The sequence below is a fragment of the Theropithecus gelada genome, chromosome 1 (genome assembly GCF_003255815.1).
Source record: "Theropithecus gelada isolate Dixy chromosome 1, Tgel_1.0, whole genome shotgun sequence".
Taxonomy (NCBI): domain Eukaryota; kingdom Metazoa; phylum Chordata; class Mammalia; order Primates; family Cercopithecidae; genus Theropithecus; species Theropithecus gelada.
Window position 1 is genome coordinate 19,382,137 of NC_037668.1, and position 24,526 is coordinate 19,406,662.

General features: G+C 43.4%; 1 protein-coding gene across 2 annotated transcripts in view; it reads right to left on the reverse strand.

Moving 5' to 3' along the window:
• The window catches only part of NUP210L (nucleoporin 210 like), a 170,117-nt gene that overhangs the window by 18,038 nt on the left and 127,553 nt on the right, over positions 1-24,526 (reverse strand). For both annotated transcript variants that reach the window (XM_025405070.1, XM_025405061.1), the window contains exons 28-35: positions 20,845-21,003; positions 18,465-18,556; positions 15,887-16,061; positions 13,781-13,956; positions 12,476-12,693; positions 9,443-9,579; positions 3,128-3,254; positions 238-387 (exon numbers count right to left, since the gene is read on the reverse strand). In XM_025405070.1, the coding sequence (XP_025260855.1) occupies positions 238-387; positions 3,128-3,254; positions 9,443-9,579; positions 12,476-12,693; positions 13,781-13,956; positions 15,887-16,061; positions 18,465-18,556; positions 20,845-21,003 (1,234 nt within the window). The remainder of the gene's footprint in view (positions 1-237; positions 388-3,127; positions 3,255-9,442; positions 9,580-12,475; positions 12,694-13,780; positions 13,957-15,886; positions 16,062-18,464; positions 18,557-20,844; positions 21,004-24,526) is intronic.

Genomic DNA, 24,526 nt, shown 5'->3' on the forward strand with positions numbered 1-24,526 from the left:
CAGTAAGCTATGATCACACCATTACACTCCAGCCTTAGGCAACACAGCAAGACCCTGTCTCAAAAAAAAAAAAAAAAAAAAAGAGTTGAATGGGTTGAATAAAAGTGTTGCCTGAGAAAAATTCCACAGTTATATATCAGATGAAACTACAGATATAAAAGCAGTCAAATAAGAATGGGACAATTGTACAAATAGATAAACAGAATGGGGAAACCAGAGTCAACTGGTGTAACCTACCTTTCTCCATACTGAAATCTGAATGGACATGAAAGACTTTACTTGCTGGAATGTCTAGCAAAGTATTACTGAACTGTACATGGCACAGCATGAGGGTTGCTGGAAGAAGTACTTTTGTAACGGCCAAGGCCTGGTTTGGGGTACAGAATCCTGAAAAGCAGAAAAGAGGTAAATAGCTTTGTCACTAACAATAATTTGTAAAAAGACACCATTATACGGCGGCAACTTTGGATCATAAAAAAACATAAGCAAGAAAGAGGGTCAATTATGGCTGGTTTGCCCACCTCTGCTTCAATCAAGGTGAAAGAATAGTGTGAGACCCTCGCATTCTAATTTGTGAATGACTACAGTGGGGCTTCCATTATCAATATCATACATAGGTGGTGTCTTTTTTCAAAGATTTTTTTTGAATTCGTCAGTGGGAGTAAAAAAGATTACAGGGAAGTTAGAAATCTATTAAAAATAGGCCGGGCGAGGTGGCTCCTACCTGTAATCCCAGCACTTCAGGAAGCCGAGGCAGGCGGATCACCTAAGGTCGAGAGTTCAAGACCAGCCTGACCAACATGGAGAAACTCCATCTCTACTAAAAATACAAAATTAGCTGGGGGTGGTGGTGCACACCTGTAATCCTAGCTACTTGGGAAGCTGAGGCGGGAGAATCGACTGAACCCAGGAGGCGGAAGTTGCAGTGAGCCGAGATTGTGCCATTGCACTCCAGCCTGGGCAACAAGAGCGAAACTCCATCTCAAATAGATAAATAAATAAAAATAAAGCAGTACAGTTGGGAGGTGGCTTTTAGGTCTAGGATAATTTGTTTTTCATATACAATATTGTAATACAATTACAATATAATTCAAGCCCCAAGCCCCTAGAACTTCATCACAAGTGGTACCTTAAGAGGAATCATATAGACAGCAAGAAGTGGACTGTTGTTATCATTGGGTCAGCTGCAATGGGTGGGTATTCTTCTTGAAAAATCTTCAGCAAAATCAAAGGGACTGATGCATGAGGTTTCTCAATAAAATAAGTAGTGATTTTAGAAAGATTCTGGGGAATAAAACGGCAGTCTGTTGGCTGGGTGTGGTGGCTCAAGCTTGTAATCCCAGCACTTTGGGAGGCCGAGGCGGGCTGATCACCTGAGGTCAGGAGTTCGAGACCAGCCTGGCCAACATGGTGAAACCCCGCCTCTACTAATAATACAAAAGTTAGCTGGGCATGGTAGCATGTGCCTGTAGTCCCCGCTACTCAGGAGGCTGAGGCAGGAGAATTGCTTGAACCCAGGAGGCGGATGTTGCGGTGAGCCGAGATCACACCACTGCACTCCAGCCTGGGCGACAGAGCAAGACTCCATCTCAAAAAAAAAAAAAAAAAAGTCTGTTTATAAAATCGTAATTTGGACAACAGTGGGTGAATATGTTACAAAGAAACATTTAGTGTTTTTTATCTATAAAAGAACCTGGAAAATTTTAAAGATAAAATATTCTTTACTTATTTATCTATCTTTGTATTTATAATAAAATCAAATAGCTAATTTGAAAAAATATGTTAAATGCTTGAAGAACAAAAGGCAAATAGAATTAAAATTATCTCTCTTTTTTTTTTTTTTTTTGAGATGGAGTCTTGCTGTGTCGCCCAGGCTAGGGTGCAGTGGTGTGATCTCAGCTCACTGCAACCTCTGTCTCCCGGATTCAAGCAATTCTCCTGCCTCAGCCTCCCAAGTAGCTGGGATTACAGGCACCCACCACTGCACCTGGCTAATTTTTGTATTTTTAGTAGAGACGGAGTTTCACCATCTTAGCCAAGCTGGTCTCGAACTCCTGACCTTGTGATCCACCCGCCTCAGCTTCCCAAAGTGCTGGTATTACAGGTGTGAGCCACTGCTCCCGGCCATCTATTTTTTTTTTTTTTTTGAGAGATGGGGTCTTGCTCTGTTGCCCAGGCTGGTCTCAAACTCCTGGTCCGAAGCGATCCTCCCACCACAGCGTCCTAAATAATTGGGATTACAGGCCGGGCGCGGTGGCTCAAGCCTGTAATCCCAGCACTTTGGGAGGCCGAGACGGGTGGATCACGAGGTCAGGAGATCGAGACCATCCTGGCTAACACGGTGAAACCCCGTCTCTACTAAAAAAATACAAAAAAATTAGCCGGGCGAGGTGGCGGGTGCCTGTAGTCCCAGCTACTTGGGAGGCTGAGGCAGGAGAATGGCGGGAACCCGGGAGGCGGAGCTTGCAGTGAGCCGAGATCGCGCCACTGCACTCCAGCCCGGGCGACAGAGCGAGACTCCGTCTCAAAAAAAAAAAAAAAATAATTGGGATTACAGTCATGAGCCACCACTCCAGAGTCCTAAAATTACCTTAAGTGGTTTTTTTTTTTTTGAGATGGAGTCTTACTCTGTCACCCAGGCTGGAGTCCGGTGGTGCGATCTTGGCTCATTCTAACCTCTGCTTCCTGGGTTCAAGCGATTCTCTTGCCTCAGACTCCAAGTAGCTGGGATTATAGGCGCACACCACCACACCCAGGTAGTTTTTGTATTTTTAGTAGAGATGGGGTTTCACCATGTTGGTCAGGCTGGTCTTGAACTCCCAACCTCAGGTGATCTGCCTGCCTCGGCCTCCCAAAGTGCTGGGATTACAGGTGTAAGCCACCATGCCCGGCCTAAAATTTGTATTTTTAAAACTAGAAAGACAATAGTGACTAGGATGAGCCTATTTTAAAACCTTAGTCTTGTCATAATTTCTGAGATCTCATAGAGCTCTATGATTTATTTGTCAAGATGGAGTCAGTTTTGAAATAAAAAGAAAATCTGGATTACTAATCCAAAGGGATAAATGAATTGAGGGAAAATGAGAAAGATAGGAACAATCACTGAAACCATAAAGAGATTCCTGACCTTTAAGATTGACACCATTTCTGCCAGTGGTGATGAAGAGCTTGAATACAGTTGAATTGAGGGTGTTGGTGAGATAAGTCTTGAGGTCATAACTGAGCATTAATCTTGATGATGCATTGACCACCACCTGTCAGCAAATCAAAGGAAAATCTGCACCTAAGTTCCTAGAGAATCTAATTCCTTCCAGATCCACCCCTCATAACTTATTTAACCAAAAGTATCTGTTTCACACAAGTACAAATTGCCCATCTCATGACCACATATTTGAGAACAACAAAATCTGTTTGCCTCTGAAAACAAAACAACTTTTTTGTTTTTTTGAGTCAGGGTCTTGCTCTGTCACCCAGGCTGGAGTGCAATGGCATGATCATGGCTGACTGAAGCCTCAAATTCCTAGGCTCAAGCAATCCTCCTGTCTCAGCCTCTAGAGAAGCTGGGACTACAGGTATGTGTCACCATGCCTAGCCAAAAAACGACGGGGTCTTGGCCGGGCACAGTGGCTCACGTCTATAATCCCAGCACTTTGGGAGGCCGAGGTGGATGGATCACGAGGTCAGTAAATCAAGACCATCCTGGCTAACACGGTGAAACCCCGTCTCTACTACAAAATACAAAAAATTAGCTGCGCCTGGTGGCGGGTGCCTGTAATCCCAGCTACTCAGGAGGCTGAGGCAGGAGAATGGCGTGAACCCAGGAGGCGGAGCTTGCAGTGAGTGGAGATGGCACCACTGCACTCCAGCCTGGGCGACACAACGAGACTCAAAAAAAAAAAAAAAAAAAAAAAGACGGGGTCTCACTATGTTGTCCCGGGTGTTCTCGAACTCCTGGCCTCAAGCCATCCTTCCACCTTGGCCTCCCAAAGTGCTGAGATTACAGGCATAAGCTACCATGCCCAGTCCCAAAATAACATTTTTTCCAGAAGGAAGTCTTGGGTCCAATTATTCCTTCAGACATATCTTCCCTTTGTATGACTCCCTATTAAAATGCCTTTGAGGCCAGGTGTGGTGGCTCATGCCTGTAATCCCAGCACTCTGGGAGGCTGAGGCAGGTGGATCACTTGAGGTCAGGAATTTGAGACCAGCCTGGCCAGCAAGGCGAAATCCCGCCTCTACTAAAAATACAAAAATTAGCCAGGCATGTTGGAGCGTGCCTGTAATCCCAGCTACTAGGGAGGCTGAGGCAGGAGAATCACTTGAACTTGGGAGGTGGAGTCTGCAGTGAGCCGAGATTGTGCCATTGCACTCCAGCCTGGGTGACAGAGTGAGACTCCATCTCAAAAAACAAACAAACAAACACACATACACACAAACACAAAACAACTGTAACTTTCTTTAGGACATTTTCTCTTTCTCTCTGGTTGCATATAATCTCAATCTTTTCTGAAACCTCAAAGTACATTTTTTTTTTCTCAAGAATACTTGTAGTGTTCTGCCTCATATTGTAAGTCTTTGTTTGTTTGTTTGTTTGTTTTTAAGATGGAGTCTTGCTCTGTCACCCAGGCTACAGAGCACTGGTGCAATCTCAGCTCACTGCAGCCTCTGCCTCCCGGGTTCCAGCAGTTCTCCTGCTTCAGCCTCCCAAGTAGCTGGGATTACAGGCATGTGCTACCATGCCTGGCTGATTTTTTGTATCTTTAGTAGAAATGGGATTTCACCATGTTGGCCAGGCTGGTCTCAAACTCCTGACCTCAAGTGATCCACTGACCTCGGCCTCTAAAAGTGCTGGCATTACAGGTGTGAGCCACCATGCCCAGCCCTTAATATTTTAAATTTAAGTGCAATATACTCTCCTTAGTATTACCACAGTTTTTAAAATCCAAGAACCTTAAAACCCAAATTAGTTACATTAATAGTTTAATAAAGAAAGGAATTTTGTCTTTTTAATATTTGTATTTCTGGAGGCCAGCACAATGCCTGACACTTAATAGGCTTCAATGAGTATCTGCTAATTAGTGAATAATTAAATGAGGATTCTACAAAGTACACAAATTAGAATAGGAGTAACCTTTTGACTTCCCTGTAGCATCTAACACCACAACCATTTCCTCCTTTGCCTTCTATGACACTCTTTCTCTTTGCTTTTCTAGTTCCTAATCCCTTCTCAGTCTCTTTTTCTAGTACTCGTTTCATGCTACCTCTGTCCTTGAACCTCTTATCTGCTTATAATACAAGTTCTTTTTGGATGTTATCCAAATTTTCCCTCTCTACCCTTATTTATTTTGTATTGAAGTTACCCTGATTTATTCATTAGTCTTCAAACACAACATGTACTTTTACTTGCCTTTTGTAATTATTTGTGCCATATATGTAATTGTTTATGTCACCACTAGACTATGAGCTCCTTAAAACAAGGTACCAGATATGATGTGGACACATATTGAATAATTTACAAGTTGGGGCCAGGTGCAGTGACTCACATCTGTAATCCTAGCACTTTGGGAGGCTGAGGCAGGCAGCTCATTTGAGGCCAGGAGTTTGACACCAGCCTGGCCAACATGGCAAAACCCTGTCTCTACTAAAAATACAAAAATTAGCTGGGTGTGGTGGCTCATACCTGTAGTCCCAGTTACTTGGGAGGCTGAGGCATGAGAATTGCTGGAACCTGGAAGGTGGAGATTGCAGTGACCAGAGATTGTGCCATTGCACTCCAGCCTGGGCAACAGAGTGAGATTCGGTTATAAAAATAAATAAATACATAAAATAAAACACAGTTGGGATAATACTTTTTTTTTTTTTTTTTTTTTTTGAAACAGAGTCTCGCTCTGTCGCCCTAGCTGGAGTGCAGTGGCCGGATCTCAGCTCACCGCAAGCTCCGCCTCCTGGGTTTATGCCATTCTCCTGCCTCAGCCTCTCGAGTTGCTGGGACTACAGGCACCTGCCACCACACCCGACTAGTTTTTTGTATTTTTTTTAGTAGAGACGGGGTTTCACTGTGTTAGCCAGGATGGTCTCGATCTCCTGACCTCGTGATCCGCCCATCTCGGCCTTCCAAAGTGCTGGGATTACAGGCTTGAGCCACCGCGCCCGGCTGATAATACTTTTTTTTTTTTTTTCAACTTTTATTTTAAGTTCCAGGTTACATGTGCAGGATGTGCAGGTTTGTTACATAGGTTAATGTGTGCCATGGTGGTTTGCTGCATAGATCAACCTGTCACCCAGGTATTAAGCCCAGCATCCATTAGTTATTCTTCCTGATGCTCTCCCTCCCTCCATGCCCCCCATATTTACTTTGCAGAGTTAAAAGTGATACGATTAAAAGTGATAGGTGTACTGGATGTTAAAAAAAAAAAAAAAAAAAGACTGGGCTAGATGTGGCGGTACACACCTGTAATCCCAGCACTTTAGGAGGCTGAGGCAGATAGAACACTTGAGGTCAGGAGTTTGAGACCAGCCTGGCCAACATGGTGAAACCCTGTCTCTACTAAAATACAAAAATTAGCTGGGTGTGGTGGCAGGTGCCTGTAATCCCTGCTACTTGGGAGTCTGAGGTAGGAGAATTGCTTGAATCCAGGAGGCGAAGGTTGCAGTGAGCCAAGATTCAGCCATTGCATTCCAGCTTGGGCGGCAGAGACTCTGTCTCAAAACACAAACACACACATGCACCACCCCCCCAAAATTAGCCGAGTGTAGTGATGTGTACCTGTGGTCCCAGTTACTTGGGAGACTGAGGTGGGAGGATCACTTGAGCCTAGGAGGTGGAGGTTGCAGTGATCTGAGATAACACCCACTGCATTCCAGCCTGGGCAACACAGCAAGACCCTGTCTCAAAAAAAAAAAAAAATAGATGGCCAGGTGCAGTGGCTCATGCCTATAATCCTAGCACTTTGGGAGGCTGAGGCAGAAAGATCACCTGAATCCAGGAGTTTGAGACCAGACTGGACAACATAGCGAGACCCTGTCTCTGCAAAAAAATAAATATAATTAGCCAGGTATGCTGGCACACGCTGTGGTCCTGCTACTTTGGAGGCTGAGGCAGGAGGATGGCTTGAATCCAGGAGTTTGAGGCTGCAGTGAGCCATGATTGCATCATTGTACTGCAGCCCGGGCAACAGTGAGACACTATCTCTTAAAAAAAAAAAAAAAAAGAGATGAGAAGCGCCAAGCCCATAGTAGATACACAAAAAGTTATAGCTACCATGTTTGAGGAATGAAAAAAGAGGAATAAAGAAGTGCTTTGGGCAAAGAGGAAGGAGACATTACATATATTTAAGAGGGGAATAGAAATTTTTTTTTTTTTTTTTTTGAGTCGGAGTCTCGCACTGTTGCCCAGGCTGGAGTGCAGTGGCGTGGTCTCGGCTCACTACAAGCTCCGCCTCCCGGGTTCACACCATTCTCCTGCCTCAGCCTCCTGAGTAGCTGGGACTACAGGCGCCTGCCACCACGCCTGGCTAATTTTTTGTATTTTTAGTAGAGATGGGGTTTCACTATGTTAGCCAGGATCATCTCCATCTCCTGACCTCGTGATCCGCCCACCTCGGCCTCCCAAAGTGCTGGGATTACAGGCGTGAGCCACCTCGCCCGGCCGAAAATATTTAATTAAAAAAAAAATTCCTTTACTTGTTTACCTATCTCACCTACTGAAGAATATTACTCCCTCCAGCAATCCTCTGACTTAGATCAAATTTCGTTTCACTGAATCATTCCCAATTCACTATTTCTCTTATTAAAAAAAAAAATCCACAAAGCAAACTCTTAACCCCAACTCCTTAAAACAGCTTTCTATATTTGCTGTCTCCAAGTCTTTTTATCCAATTCTCCAATCAAACATTCATTCAGGTCACTCTGGGCGCAGTGGCTCATGCCTGTAATCCCAGCACTTTGGGAGGCTGAGGCAAATACTTTCTTCACTTGCCTTCCAGGATACCCGTATCTCTAGATTTTCCTCCCATTTCACTGGTTGTTTCTTTTTTTTTTTTTTTGAGACGGAGTCTCACTCTGTTGCCCCGGCTGGAGTGCAATGGCGTGATCTTGGCTCACTGCAACCTCTGCCTCCTGGGTTCAAGCGATTCTCCTACCTCAGCCTCCTGAGTAGCTGGGGTTGCAGGTGTGTGCCACCATGCCCAGCTAATTTTTGTATTTTTAGTAGAGATGGGGTTTCACCATGTTGGTCAGGCTGGGTCTCGAACTTCTGACCTTGTGATCCGCCTGCCTTGGTCTCCCAAGGTGCTGGGATCACAGGCTCAAGCCATGGCGCCCAGCCTGGTTGTTTCTTATAAGTCTTTCTTATTGGTTCTTCTCTCAGAGCTCCCTTTTTCCCTTTTGTTTCTTTCTTTTTCCATTTGCCACTAATCAAAAGGCAATCAGAACTCTTAAGATTGAAGTGCTCCCAGAACTTAGTACTTAGATCTTTTTTCTATATATATATATTTTTTTGAGACCGACTCTCACTCTTTTGCCCAGGCGGGAGTGCAGTGGCTTGATGTTAGCTCACTGCAACATTCACCTTCCAGGTTCAAGCGATTCTCGTGCTTCAGCCTCCTGAGTAGCTGGGACTACAGGCGGCAGCCACCAGGCCCGGCTAATTTTTGTATTTTTAGTAGAGACGGGGTTTCACCATGTTGGCCAGGCTGGTCTTGAACTCCTGACCTCAGGTTATCCTCCCGCTTTGGCCTCCCAAAGTGCTGGGATTACAGATGTGAGCCACCGCACCTGGCCTTTTTTCTATTTTACGCTCATTCTTTTGGTGATCTAATGGCCTTAAATATCTCTATTCCAATGAGTCCCAGACTTTTATATCCAGCTACCTCAACATATCCAGTTGACATTTAAGAGACATATCCAGTTTTACATATCCAAAGCTGACTGTTTTTCCCTCCAAAACTGTTCCACCTACAGTCTTCCCCATTTCAGTTGACTGTAATGCTGTCCTTTCAGCTGTTCAACCAAAAACCTGAATCATTCTGGATTTTCTTATGTTCTAGATATAATCTGTGAGGAAACTCTATTGGCTCTACCTATAAAATATACCTAGAATCTGGTCAACTTCTTACTACCTCCTCTGTCACCACCCTGATCTGCCAACATATGTCACCTGGATTAGGGCAGTAGACTCCCAAATGGTCTTTCAGCTTCTACCTGGCGTCTACTATCTAGTGCCAACCAGTACACACAGTGATCTCTTAAAACATAAGTAGTCATTCTGCTGGTTAAGAACCCTAAGCACTGTTTAGCTTTGTGTTCCAATAATGTTTGCTGGCTGGCTTCATATCTGTTTTATGAGTGTATTTCCTTTCCTATGATGTATTTTCTCTATGCATATCCTCATATGTGGCAATAGTCACCATAGTCTCTTAAACTCTGATACAGTTATGTTTACCTCTCGATATGTTTTCACTACTCCTGGGATGTCATGAAAAATCATTGCAGTCCCTGGACTCCTGGCCACTCCTACTCCAGTGACAATGTCTGTCTGTAGAATATTGTCAGCAGAAATCATCCATATCCCAGGTTCACCTAGGAAAAGACAAGAGAAAGCACTCGGCTGCAGCCTTTGATATAAATCACTCTAGACTTATTCATACTACAAATCAGCAAACTTTTCAAGCATGCAGATATCTCTTTCCGGGAGAAATGGCCAGCTTTGAAGATAACTGTTTTCTCAGTGTCAGGTTCCTCTTCATATATCATACCAGCAAAATAAAGAATCGTAAGAAGAGCTACTTAGTTGGGGAATGTAACTGTTCTCCTTAGGAAAAAGAAAAGCTCTTTTTACATACAGGGATAGCTTTCTGAATAAATTTTGTTTAGATGCTGCTAAGGACAAATTTGCTTTGAGCTACTGTTTGATGACAGCAAGAAAGACTGCAAAAAAGTGACTACTGGGAAGAGAAAGGATTTATTTATTTTGGCTTAAGTCTAAAGATGGCCGAGGAATGCTAAAAACTGGGTTAGAGTTTGTACTTAGCCTGCAGGACTACTGATCCTGGCATATGGCCCTTTCCTTCATCATATGATGAAGCCTCCCAAAATTCCAGATTGGAAGACTATAGGACAATCCTGTCAAAATCTAGCTAAAAATAGTAAAAAATAGGTCGGGCGCTGTGGCTCACGTCTGTAATACCAGTACTTTGGGAGGCCAAGGCTGGAAGATCACTTGAGGTCAGGAGTTCGAGACCAGCCTGACCAACGTGGTGAAACCTCATCCTACTAAAAATACAAAAATTAGCCAGGCGTGGTGGCACATGCCTCTAGTTTCAGCTACTTGAGAGGCTGACGCAGGAGAACCACTTGAACCCAGAAGGCGGAGGTTGCAGTGAGCCAAGATCACACCATTGCACTCCAGCCTGGGTGATAAGAGTGAAACTCCGTCTCAAAAAAACAAACAAACAAAAAAAGAGAGAGTAAAAAATACTCTGCTTCATTGACAAGGGATTTATAATCAGGGGATTATAACTCTCATTGTCAACCTTAAAGTAGGGTTAGCTCATTGGTCCTGGATTGCATGTTGGTAGTGGTTGTTTGCAAATCAGCTGTTATAGCATTGGGGGATTCAGCTGTATAGAGCCCCTTTGTATCAAGGTCCAAAACACACAGTTAATGCTAAAGTCAGGTCCAGCATTTACATCACTTTACCTAAACATATGTATCCATAGTTACCAGAAGACGCTGCAAAGCCAAAGCCATATATTACCACAAGCAGGTCTTACTTGGATGTATATATCCAGGCAGTGTACACCACTTTGGGATATGGTATTTGGAAACCCAAAGAATTCACTCATTTCCTAACCAAAAACTGATTTCTTTTTTTTTGAGAGACAGCCTGTCATTCAGGCTGGAGTGCAGTGGTGCGATCATAGCTGACTGCAGCCTTGATCTCCTGGACTCAAGCAATCTTCCCACCTCAGCCTCCCAATAGTTGGGACCAAAGGCATATGCCACCACACTGGGCTAATTTTATTATTATTATTATTATTATTTTGAGACAGAGTCTTGCTCCGTCACCCAGGCTAGAGTGCAGTGGCGCATTCTCAGCTCACTGCAACCTCCACCCCAGGTTCAAGTGATTCTCCTGTCTCAGCCTTCTGAGTAGCTGGGATTACAGGCGTCTGCCACCACACTCAGCTAATTTTTGTATTTTTAGTAGAGGCAGGGTTTCACCATGTTGGCCAGGCTGGTCTTGAACTCCTGACCGCAGGTGGTCTGCCTGCCTTGGCCTCCCAAATGATTTTCTATGATTTTGTTTACTTATTTTGAGACGAAGTCTCACTCTGTTACCAGGCTGGAGTGCAGTGGCACGATCTGGGCTCACTGCAACCTCCGCCTCCCAGGTTCCAGAGATTCTCCTGCCTCAGCCTCCTGAGTAGCTGGGACTACAGGCATGTGCCACCATGCCCAGATAATTTTTGTATTTTTAGTAGAGATGGGGTTTCACCATGTTGGCCAGGATGGTCTCGATCTCTTGACCTCGTGATCTGGCCCCTCGGCCTCCCAAAGTGCTGGGATTATAGGCATGGGCCACCACACCTGGCTTATAATTTTATTTTTAACTCAGTACTTAGGACAGAAATGCTTTGTTTTCAAGAGTATAGTTGGCCAGGGGCCAACCCCTTGTATGAAAATACACAAATTAGCCAGATGTGGTAGTGTGTGCCTGTAGTCCCAGCTATTCAGGAAGCTAAGGCAGGAGAATCACTTGAACCCAGGAGTCAAGAGGTTGCAGTGAGCCGAGATCATGCCACTGCACTCCAGCCTGAATGACAGAGTGAGACTCTGTCTCAAAAAAAAAAAAAAAAGTATAGTTTATCTGGGTACAAGAAAAAAGCTTATTACAATGATGATATGTTAGGACTTAGGCCTTCAAATGTGCCTCACAAAATAGCATACACACAACTAGTTCTTAGAACTAAAGCCTTATTGCCTTTTCCTTCCTGTTATCCTTTACTGTCCTTCAATATAGTCATTACCCTCCTTCAAAAGGTGGGAATGGAGGAAAAAACACCATGCCCTGCACTATCTACAGGATATAAAATAGAGCTATGTATTCAATAGACTCTTGATAAATATTACTGGCTGGCTTCTAATTGGCTGCCTAGTGAGTGAAACAGGCATTAATCTAAAAATTATCAGTTAACATTACAAATAATAAAATACTCAAAAGTATTTTCTTTCTCAGGCCCTGAGATTTTAGATAATTTGGAAACAAATATTCTAGGGGATTAATTGCTTTCTTGAACTTCTGGCCTTAAGTGACCTCTCCAGCTTGACCTCCCAAAGGGCTGAGATTATGGGTATAAACCACCACACCAGTTCAAGGGATTAATAACTGCTTTTTTGTTGTTGCTGTTAAATAACTGCGTTTTAATCTTCACAACTATCAGTTGTAAGGTTGAGAAAGGGAATGTATACATACCATGCTGGCTGACAAGGTGAGTACTGAAGCAGATGACATCTCCAACAAAGGTAAGCTTGGTGTCTGGCTCAATGGCATGCTCTACAGCAACAGGAATATAATCTGCCATGCCTGGATGTCTCCGGTCCCAAAGCCCCACAAGTGTCAGCCCTCTGTTCACAGCCTGGGCCATGTAAGTATAGTTCTTATGCCCTGGTCCAATAAGCAGCAAGTCATCTCTGCAAGTAGACATTAAAGGTAGAAATCTTTCAAAAGAGAAGACAATAGTTAGAAAATAGTTCTGGGGAACACCCTATCACATTTTATTTTCAACAGCTGAAAAGTTCAGAAGGCATTCCACAATAAAGAGTGAGTAAGTAGGCCGGGCGCGGTGGCTCACGCCTGTAATCCCAGCATTTTGGGAGGCTGAGGTGGGTGAATCACAAGGTCAGGAGATTGAGACCATCCTGGCTAACACAGTGAAACCCCATCTCTACTAAAAAACACAAAAAATTAGCTGGGCATGGTGGCAAGTGCCAGCTACTCGGGAGGCTGAGGCGGGAGAATGGCATGAACCTGGGAGGCAGAGCTTGCAGTGAGCTGAGATCATCACTGCACTCCAGACTGGGAGACAGAGTGAGACTTCATCTCAAAAAAAAAAGAGTAAGTAAGTATGGGCCAAGGATTAGTCTATTACCTTCACATGTATAGTGCCCAGGAAGGCTTTTTTTTTTCCCCCCCCAGTAAAGCCTTTTGATAATAATACTCCAATTAGCTCCCTATGGATCTTTTAGTGAATTAGAACTTGACAGATTTAAGATATCCTGAAATTTTTCTTAAGTGACAACTAATACCATTATCTAAGTCGGGTCTTTTTTTTTTTTTTTTTTTTTTTTTTTTTAAGACAGAGTCTTAATTGGTCACACAGGCTGGGGTGCAATAGCACAATCTCTGCTCACTGCAACCTCTGCCTCCTGGGCTCAAGTGATCCTCCCACCTCAGCCTCCCCAGTAGCTGGGACTACAGGCACCCACTACCACACCCAGCTAATTTTTGTATTTTTGTAGGGATGGGGTTTCACCATGTTGTCCAGGCTGGTCTTGAACTCCTGGGCCCAAGTGATCCTCTCTGCTCAGCCTCCCAAAGTGCTGGGATTACAGGTGTGAGTCACCCACCTGGCCTCACTTAAAAAAATTTTTTTAACAAAAGAAAGATCAAATTCCAAATTCAGAATGTGAGGGGAATTTACTGGAGCTGCTATATAATACTAGCCTAATCTGCAAGATTTCTACCCTAGTGTCAATACCATTCCTTTGACTTCCATACCTGTTCAGAGCCAGATAAAGCTGGGTATTGTGTGTGTGGAATTTCTCTCCGATACTATTATAAAACTGAACAGTGAAGGTGAGAGACATGCCCAGGGGAAATGCTGACAGGGTCCTTCCTTGGGCTGTGTATAGCTTGGGTTGGCTGCTCACTCGCAGGTATGTCACCGGTGCTACCTGTGGGAAACAAAACCTACTGGTACAGAAAAAGATGCACTGGGGAAGTGCTGTAACCATATTCTGAGACTTATAATCAATGATAAAGAGTGATGTTTCTCTTCCATAGGAAATAGTTAGCTTTTGATGTGAGATGACTTAAGTCAATATGACAGCATAGCAGCATAGGAAATTCTTTTTTTTTTTCCTTTTCTTTTTGTTTTTTGAGACAGAATCTCACTCTGTCACCCAGGCTGGAGTGCAGTGACATGATTCTGACTCACTACAACCTCTGCCTCCCGGGTTCAAGCAATTCTCCTGCCTCAGCCTCCCAGGTAGCTGTGATTACAGGCGTCTGCCACCACGCCTGGTTAATTTTTGTATTTTTTGTAGAGACAGGGTTTCACCATATTGGCCAGGCTGGTCTCAAACTCCTGACCTTAAGCAATCTGTACACCTTGGCCTCCCAAAGTGCTGGGATTACAGGCCTGAGCCACTGCGCCCGGCTTGAAATGGGTTTTTAATTTTTTTTTTTTTTTTTTGAGATGGAATTTCGCTCTGTTGCCCAGGCTGGAGTGCAGTGGCGCAATCTCAGCTAACTGCAACCTCCGCCTCCTGGGTTCAAGCAATTCTCTGCCTCAGCCTCCTGAGTAGCTGAGATTATAGGTGCCTGCCACAACGCCCAGCTAATTTTTTGTATTTTTAGTAGAGATGGGGTTTCACCATCTTGGCCAGGTTGGTCTTGAACTACTGACCTTGTGATCCACCTGGCTCAGCTTCCCAAAGTGCTGAGATTACAGGTGTGAGCCACTGCGCCCAGCAGGGTTTTTAATTTTTAAAGCTGTGGGAATGTGAAGAGAAGCTGGAGCTTTATGAGGAAAGGACTTTAATTCATCCATTTCATGCAGAGTGCTCAATATTCATGGTTAAATAATCGATTACTTATCAGGAACACAATCTATATTGTGTTTCACACTGTAAGAAAGCTGCGATACAGTAAGTGAAGTCTAGGTTTGAATCATAGCTTTATCATTTTCATAGCCTCATGTAACTTTTCTGGGTCTCAGGTTTCTTATCAGTTAACAGTTAGATGGGGATTATAATGCCTATCTCACAGGGCTTTTGTGGTAGTTAAAAGAGATAATATACATACAACGACCAATATAGTATATAGTAGATGTTTAATGTCTAAAATTTTTTTTTTTTCATGTTAAGAGTAAATTATCTCTGAGGTCTTTTCTCATTTTTTAAATTCTAGTAGCAAAGCTTAATTTTTTAAAAAGAGACAGATTGTTGCTTTGTTTTCTAGGCTGCAGTGCAGCAGTTCAATCATAGCACGCTGCAGCCTCAAACTTCTAGGTTCATGCGATCCTCCACCTCAGCCTCCCAAGCAGCTACGACTGCAGGCATGCGCCACCAAGTCTGGCTATTTTTTTTTTTTTTTTTTAATTTTTTGTAGAGATGGGGGTCTCACTATGTTGCTCAGGATGGTCTCAAATTCCTGGCCTCAAGTGATTCTCCTGCCTCAGCCTCCCAAAGTGCTGGGCTTACAGGCATGAGTCACCAAGCCCAGCCGATTTTGATAGCAATCGTTCTACACTCCTCTGACACGAACCCTTTTGCCAAAGCTGCTAGGAAGACAATCATATAAATTTAGGCTGATCTGTTTTATAACAAGGGGTCTAAAGTTCATTTTAATTTTATGGCTTATGTCAAGACTGGCCTCTTATAGGTTCATTTCTGACTCCCAGAGATTTCTTCTTCTTTTTTTTTTTTTTTTTCCCTGGTTCATGTTCTCTCATGATAGAGAAGTTTCTAATTCTTTTCTTTTTCTTTTTTTCTTTAATGCATGATAAGAAAATTTCTAGTTTTTCAAAAAAGGAACTCTGCTTCTTAAGGCCAGGGTATGCCTTTTATTTATTTGTTTTTTTTAGTAAGTCCCTGAACTCACCTGGACCCCGGTTATGGTTGTTTGGTTGACTCCAAAAGGTTCTATAGAAGTGACTTCCAATACAGCAGTACCTGCAATGGAACCAGCTTTCAGGAGCCCTTCACCATCCTCCTCAATGACGGATGAATTAGGGAAACACTTGAGAACACGAGAACTCACAAAGGCAGCTCCTTCCCTAGGGAACAAGTAAAGAAAGTGGCATCTTTTGGGGGTCCTGTCTGACCAGAGAGAAAAGGGTAAAAATTTCCAGGATCACTGTTAGGGGATGTACTCGAGAAAACTGCTTGCCATTCTCCACGTGTGTAATTATTTGTTCCTCAGATAAAGGTCTGCCTTTGGATTATGCTTATTTATTTAAAATCAAATCTTTTATCATTAAAAAATTATTTAGGCCGGGTGTGGTGGCTCACATCTGTAATCCCAGAACTTTGGGAGGCCAAGGCGGGAGGGTCACCTGAGGTCAGGAGTTTGAGACCAGCTTGGCCAACATGGTAAAACCCTGTCTCTACTAAAAAAAAAAAAAAAAAAAAAAAAAGGCCGGGCGCGGTGGCTCACGCCTGTAATCCCAGCACTTTGGGAGGCCGAGGCGGGCGGATCACAAGGTCAGGAGATGGAGACCACGGTGAAACCCCATCTCTACTAAAAATACAAAAAATTAGCTGGGCACGGTGGCGGGTGCCTGTAGTCCCAGCTACTCAGGAGGCTGAGGCAGGAGAATGGCGTGAACCCGGGAAGCGGAGCTTGCAGTGAGCCGAGATCGCGCCACTGCACTCCAGCCTGGGCGACAGAGCGAGACTCCGTCTCGAAAAAAGAAAATTTTGGCCGGGCGCGGTGGCTCAAGCCTGTAATCCCAGCACTTTGGGAGGCCGAGACGGGCGGATCACGAGGTCAGGAGATCGAGACCATCCTGGCTAACACGGTGAAACCCCGTCTCTACTAAAAAATACAAAAAACTAGCCGGGCGAGGTGGCGGCGCCTGTAGTCCCAGCTACTCGGGAGGCTGAGGCAGGAGAATGGCGTGAACCCGGGAGGCGGAGCTTGCAGTGAGCTGAGATCCGGCCACTGCACTCCAGCCTGGGTGACAGAGCGAGACTCCGTCTCAAAAAAAAAAAAAAAAAAAAAAAAAAAAAAAAAAAAAGAAAAAAGAAAATTTTGCCGGGTGTGATAGCTGGCGCCTGTAATCCCAGCTTCTCGGGAGGCTGAGGCAGGAGAATGGCTTCAACCCGGGAGGCAGAGGTTGCAGTGAGCCGAGATGGCACCATTTGTACTCCAGCCTGGGCGACAAGAGTAAAACTCCATCTCAAAAAGAAAATTATTCAGCCAAAACAATTGAAAGCAGGTATTCAAGTAAATACTTGCAAATGAATATTCATAGCAGCACTATTCACAATAGCCAAACAGTGAAAACAACACAAATTTCTTTTCTTTTTTTTTTTTTTGAGATGGAGTTTCGCTCTTGTTGCCCAAGCCGGAGTTCAATGACGTGATCTCGGCTCACTGCTGCCTCCACCTCCAGGGTTCAAGTGATTCTCCTGCCTCAGCCTCCTGAGTAGTTGGGATTACACGCATGCACAACCACACCTGGCTAATTTAGTGTTTTTAGTAGAGTTGGGGTTTCTCTATGTTGGTCAGGCTGGTCTCGAACTCCCAACCTCAGGTAATCCACCAGCGTTGGCCTCCCAAAAGCCTGGGATTACAGGCGTGAGCCACTGTACCCAGCCCCAAATTTCTATTAGGAGATGAAATTATAAACTAAATGTGGTATTTCCATATAATGGAATACTATTCAGTCATAAAAAGGAAGAAGTACTGATACATGCTACAACATGGATGAACCTCAAAAACATTATGCTAACTTAAAGAAGCCAATACAAGGCTGGGCACAGTGGCTCACGCCTGTAATCCCAGCACTTTGGGAGGCCAAGGCAGGCGGATCGCCTGAGGTCAGGGGTTCAAGACCAGCCTGGCCAACATGGTGAAACCCCATCTCTACTAAAAATACAAAAATTAGCTGGGTGTGGTGGCAGGCACCTGTAATCCCAGCTACTCGGGAGGCTGAGGCAGGAGAATTGCCTGAACCCAGGAGGTGGAGGTTGCAGTGAGCCGAGATTGCGCCACTGTGCTCTGACCTGGGCAACAGAGCAAGACTGTCTCAAAAAAAAAAAAAAAAAGAAAAGAAACCAACACAAAATGTTGCATATTGTATGATTCCATTTATATGAAATACATTCAGGATAGCTAATACCGTACACAGAAAGCAGATGAGTGATTGCCAGGGGCTGCGAGCAGGAAAGAAAGAAGAGTGACTGCTTCATAGGTATGGGATCTCCTTTGGTGGTGATAAAGATATTTGGAACTAGATAGAGATGCTGAATACACAATATTGTGAATGTACTAAATGCCACTGAATTTTACACTTTACAATGGTTTTACATTATGGAAATTTCACCTCATACAAAAAATTATTTGGGGGTTAGAAAAATCTCCTAGAAGGCAAAGGTGTTCTTTCTATGTCAATGTTTTACTGAAAATAGTTAAGCTTGGATCCTGGCACTTCCTTATTCTCTCTTTTCCTTACCTGTTGGTATGGAGTTTGAGCTGAGAATTTATAGGCATCAGAATCTGCTCTGGTTGGCACTCTGGATAGAAGAGTTGGAGTTTTTCAAACACCTATAATGAGAAAATAATGCATTCCTCATATTTGGCAAAGACAAATTATGACTTTTACTTACATATGGACTTCAGTATAATCCCCAAGAGATTAACATGCAAATAAATGACAACTACAAATCAACAGTCTGCCTAACTTCTAATTAGTCTAAAATCATCCACAATACTCCTCTCCAAAATGAACCAGGCACTCAAAACATAACTAGGTATTCTAGAAGATATAACCTAATGTTAGCCGTTTCTGACTCTGAGGGACTGAGCATGTAGCAAAGTTTACACTTACCACATCTTCCATATTACTTAGATATTAGGTATAAAATTACTTTGAAATTTCTAATTCTAGCTCTTATAAAATGACATGAAGTTTGAGAAAAAGAACCTATAATATTCAATTAGCATGAAACACCATCCAGGTCTTCCACCTTCTAGTAAAGTACTCTTTCCTCTACTCCACATTGAATCAGAGAACCAAAGCCAAAATAAAGGAAAAAATAAAAAAGTCAAAGAAAACAAAGTCTCAAAATCAGAGGCAGTGAAACTTACTCGACCCATATAAGTGATAACTTGTTTTCTGAATTCTAAAAACAACAGAAACATTTAGCTTTTAGCCTGAGAGTATCTGTAGAAACTATTCATAATCTTACACCTTATGAAAAGTTAGAATTATGTTTTATCCTAACTGTGAATATATTTAAATGGACTTATATCAGCTGGACACAGTGGCTCATGACTGTAATCCCAGCACTTTGGGAGGCCGAGGAGGGCAGATTATCTGAGGTCAGGAGTTCGAGACCAGCCTGGTCAACATAATGAAACCCTGTCTCTACTAAAAATACAAAAATTAGCCAGGCATGGTGGCATGTGCCTGTAATCTCAGGTACTCAGGAGGCTGAGGCAGGAGAATCACTTGTACCTGGGAGGCAGAGGTTGCAGTGAGTCGAGATCATGCCACTGCACTCCAGCCTGGGCAACAGAGTAAAACTCTCTCTCTCTCTAAATAAATAAATAAAAATTTTAAATGGACTTATAATATCTATGTCAGGTGGAGTGGATCAGAAATGAATCCTTCTCTAATTACTGTGGTGTTCATATCCTGTGTTCCTGGTATAGGGAGTTGAAGGGAGTGTGTGTGCTACAGTTTCTTTTCTTTTTTTTTCCAGACTGCTCACCTGCAAGTACTAATAGTTTCTGATGTCAATAGTATATAAAAGCAGGCGGGCATGGTGGCTCACGCCTATAATTCCAGCACTTTGGGAGGCCAAGGCAGGTGGATCACTTGAGGTTAGGAGTCTGAGACCAGCCTGGACAACGTGGCGAAACCCCATCTCTACTAAAAATACAAAAATTAGCCAGGCATGGTGGCGGGCGCCTGTAATCCCAGCTACTTGAGAGGCTGAGGCAGGGAGAATTACCTGAACTCTGCAGTGAGTGGAGATTGTGCCACTGCACTCCAGCCTGGGCGACAGAGTGAGACTCTGTCTCAAAAACAAAAAACAGGCCGGGCATGGTGGCTCATGCCTGTAATCCCAGCACTTTGGGAGGCCGAGGCGGGCGGATCATGAGGTCAGGAGCTCGAGACCATCCTGGCTAACACGGTGAAACCCCATCTCTACTAAAAATACAAAAATTAGCTGGGCGTGGTGGCAGGCGCCTGTAGTCCCAGCTACTTGGGACGCTGAGGCAGGAGAATGGTGTGAACCCAGGAAGAGGAGCTTGTAGGGAGCCGAGATTGTGCCACTGCACTCCAGCCTGGGCGACAGAGCGAGACTCCATCTCAAAAAACACACCAAAAACCAAAAAACAAAAAAAACAAAAAACAGGCCAGGCGCGGTGGCTCACGCCTGTAATCCCAATACTTTGGGAGGCTGAGGCAGGCAGATCACTTGAGGTCGGGAGTTTGAGACCAGGTTGACCAACATGGAGAAAGCCCGTTTCTACTAAAATTACAAAATTAGCTGGGCTTGGTGGCACATGCTACTCAGGAGGCTGAGGCAGGAGAATCGCTTGAACCTGGGAGGCGGAGTTTGCAGTGAGCCGAGATCGTGCCATTGCACTCCAGCCTGGGCAACAAGAGCGAAACTCTGTCTCAAAACAAAACAAAAACAAAAACAAAAACTATATACAAGCAATCAGCAGGAATGATAAAGATCTAGGAAGTACAAACCTGTTCCCAGAATCGCTCTAACAATTATCTGTCTCTATCCAAAATAAGCTCTTCGTTGATGGTAAGAGAATATAACTTTCTTATCCTTAATATACGAAAAAAAGATTTAGATTTGGAAGCTTACCAGGATCTGTACTTCATCAGAGAGTTCCAACAAATTCCCCTCAAACTGCCCAGAGGAACTGTTCATGCAGTGAACAGTGACCTTGATACTGGTCCGGCCTGCTGCTTTTGTGTGGACAACCATGGCAAAGTTATGCTCTACTGGGAGCTGTAGAAAAACCTAGACAGCAAAGGGATAGATTAAGAAATATTCATGAATAAACATGGTGTCTTCCTTTTATTTTTATTTTTTAACTTTTTTAATATTAAACTTTTTTAAATTAAAAATAAAAAGTCAGGGAAGGGTAGGAGGGGGTGAGGGATAGAAGACTACAAACAGGGTGCAGTGTATACTGCTCGGGTGATGGGTGCACCAAAATCTCACAAATCACCACTAAAGGGCTTACTCATGTAACCAAATACCACCTGTACCCCAATAACTTATGGAAAAATTAAAATTAAAAATAAAATTTAAAAGTCGCTCAGGCTGGAGTGTGGTGGAACAATCTCAGCTCACTGCAGCCTCGACCTCCCGGGCTCTGGTGATCTTCCCACCTCAGCCTCCCTAGTAGCTGGGACTACAGGGGCATACCACCACACTCAGCTAATTTTTGTATTTTTTGTAGACATGGGATTTCGCCATGTTGCTTAGGCTGGTCTCGAACTCCTGGCCTCAAGTGATCTGCCCACCTCAGCCTCCCAAAGTGCTGGGATTACAATTAATTTTTTGTTTTTATTTTTAATTTTTGTGGCTACATAGTAAGCATACATATTTATGGGGTACATGAGATACTTTGATACAGGCATAGAACTTGTAATAATCACATCAGGGTAAGTGGGGTATCCATCACCTCAAGCATACTTTAAGTTGAAACCTTTTTTGTTTTTTTTTGAGACAGGGTCTTGCTCTGTTGCCAAGACTGGAGTGCAGTGGTGAAATCATAGCTTCCTGTGGCTTCAACCTCCTGGGTTCAAGCAATCCTCCCACCTCAGTCTCTCAAGTAGCAGGGACCACAGGCATGTGTCCCCATGTGTCAATTAGCCCAGCTAATTAAAAAAAAAATTTTTTTTTTCTAAAAACAGGGTCTCCCTATGTTGCCCAGGCTGGTCTCAAACTCTTGGGCTCAAGTGATCCTCCTGCCTCAGCCTCCTAAAGTGTTGCAATTACAGGTGTGAGCCGCTGTGTCCAGCTGCATTTATCCTTTCTGTGTTACAGACACGATTATACTCTTTTAGTTATTTTATTTTATTTTGAGATGGAGTCTTGCTCTGTTGCCCAGTTTGGAGTGCAATGACATGATTTCAGCTCACTGCAACCTCCGCCTCCCGGGTTCAAGCAATTCTCCCTGTCTCAGTCTCCCAAATAGCTGGAATTACAGATGCCTGCCAACATGCCCGACTAATTTTTGTATTTTTAGTAGAGACAGGGTTTCACTATGTTGGCTAGGCTGGTCTCAAACTCCTGACCTCAGATGATCCACCCGCCTCGGCCTCCCAAAGTGCTGGAATTACAGGCGTGAGCCCCTGCACCTGGCCTCGTTATTTAAAAATATACGATAAGTTATTGTTGACTGTACTCACCCTGTTGTGCTATCAAATACTAGATCTTATTCATTTAATCTAACTATATTTTTGTACTCATTAAGCATCCCCACTTCCCTCCCACCCACCCACTATGCTTTCCAGCCTCCAGTAACCATCATTCTACTCTGTCTCCATGAGTTCAATTGTTTTCATCTTTAGCTCCCACAAATAAGTGAGAACATGCAAAGTTTGTCTATCTATACCTGGCTTATTTCACTTAACATAGTGTCTCCAATTCCATCATCCATGTTGTTGCACATGACAGGATCTCATTTTTTTTTTTTTTTTTTTGAGACAGGGTCTTGTTCTGTTGCCCAGGTTGAGTACAGTGGCACAATCATGGCTCATTGCCGCCTCAATCTCCAGGGCTCAAGTGCTTCTTCTGCCTCAGCCTCTCAAGTAGCTGGGACTACAGGCATGCACCACTGTGCCTGGCTAAATTTTTTAAAATTTATTTTTTTGTAGAGATCGAGTCTCACTATGTTGCCTAGGTTGGCCTCAAACTCCTGGGCTCAAGTGGTCCTCCCACCTTGGCCTTCCAAAGTGCTGAGATTACAGGTGTGAGTTATGGTGCCCAGCCATCTCATTCCTTTTTTATGGCTAAGTTGTACTCCATTGTGTATATACACCTCATTTTCTTTATCCAATCATCTATTGATGGACACTTAGGTTGCTTCCAAATCTTGGCCATTGTGAATAGTGCTGCAGTAAATATGAGAGAGCAGATATCTCCTTGATATAATGATTTCCTGTCTTTTGGGTATATGTCTAAGAGTGGGATTGTTGGGATCATATGGTAGTTTGGTAGTTCTATATTTAGTTTTTTGAAAACCTCCGAACTATGCTCCATAGTGACTGTACTAATTCACATTCCCATCAACAGTATATGAGGGTTCCCTTTTCTCTACATCCTTGCCAGGATTCATTGTTGCCCCTCTTTCAGATATAAGCCATTTTAACTGAGGTGAGATGATATCTTATTGTAGTTTTGATTTGCATTTCTCTGATGATCAATGATGTTGAGCACCTTTTCATATACCTGTTTGCCATTGGTATGTCTTTTTTTTTTTTTGGTGGGGGACACAGTCTCGCTCTGTCACCCAGGCAGGAGTGCCGTGGTGTGATCTTGGCTCACCGCAACCTCTGCCTCCTGGGTCCAGACAATTCTCCTGCCTCAGCCTCCCCCAGTAGCTGGGACTACAGAAGCATGCCACCAAACCCAGCTAATTTTTGTATTTTTCACAGAGATGGAATTTTGCCATGTTGGCCAGGCTGGTCTCAAACTCCTAACCTGCCTAACCTGTGATCCACCTGCCTCGGCCTCCCACAGTGCTGGGATTACAGGCGTGAGTCACCGCATCTGGCCTGTATGTCTTCTTTTAAGAAATATCTAAGGCTGGGCCTTAGATCCCATTTGTCAATTTTTGCTTTGGTTGCTTGTGTTTGTGGAGTATTACTCAAGAAATCTTTGCCCACTCCAATGTTCTGGAGAGTTTCCTCAATGTTTTCTTGTAATATTTTCATACGTTGAGTCTCAGATTTAAGTCTTTAATACATTTTGATTTGATTTTTGCATATGGTGAGAGATAGGGATGTAGTTTCATTCTTCTGCATATGGATATCCAGTTTTCCCAGCACCACTGATTGAAGAGACTGTTTTTTCCCCAATGTATATTCCTGGCACCTTTGTTAAAAGTGAGTTTCCTGCAGGTGTATGAATTTGTTTCTGGGTTCTCTATTCTGTTACATTGGTCTATATGTTTGTTTTTATGCCAGTGCCATGCTGTTTTGATTACTATAGCTCTGTCATATAATTTGAAGTCAGGTAATGTGAGTCTTCCAGTTTTATTCTTTTTGCTGAGGATGGCTTTGACTATTCTGGGTCTTTTGTGGTTCCATATAAATTTTAGAATTATTTTTTCTATTTCTGTGAAGAATGTTACTGATATTTTGATAGGGACTGCATTGAATCTGTAGATTACACTGCGTAGTATGGGTATTTTAACAATATTGATTCTTCCAATCCATGAACATGGGATATCTTTCCATTTTTTTGTGTGTCTTCTTCATTTATTTTCTTTCTTTATTTTTTTGAGATGGTATCTAGCTCTCTTCCCCCA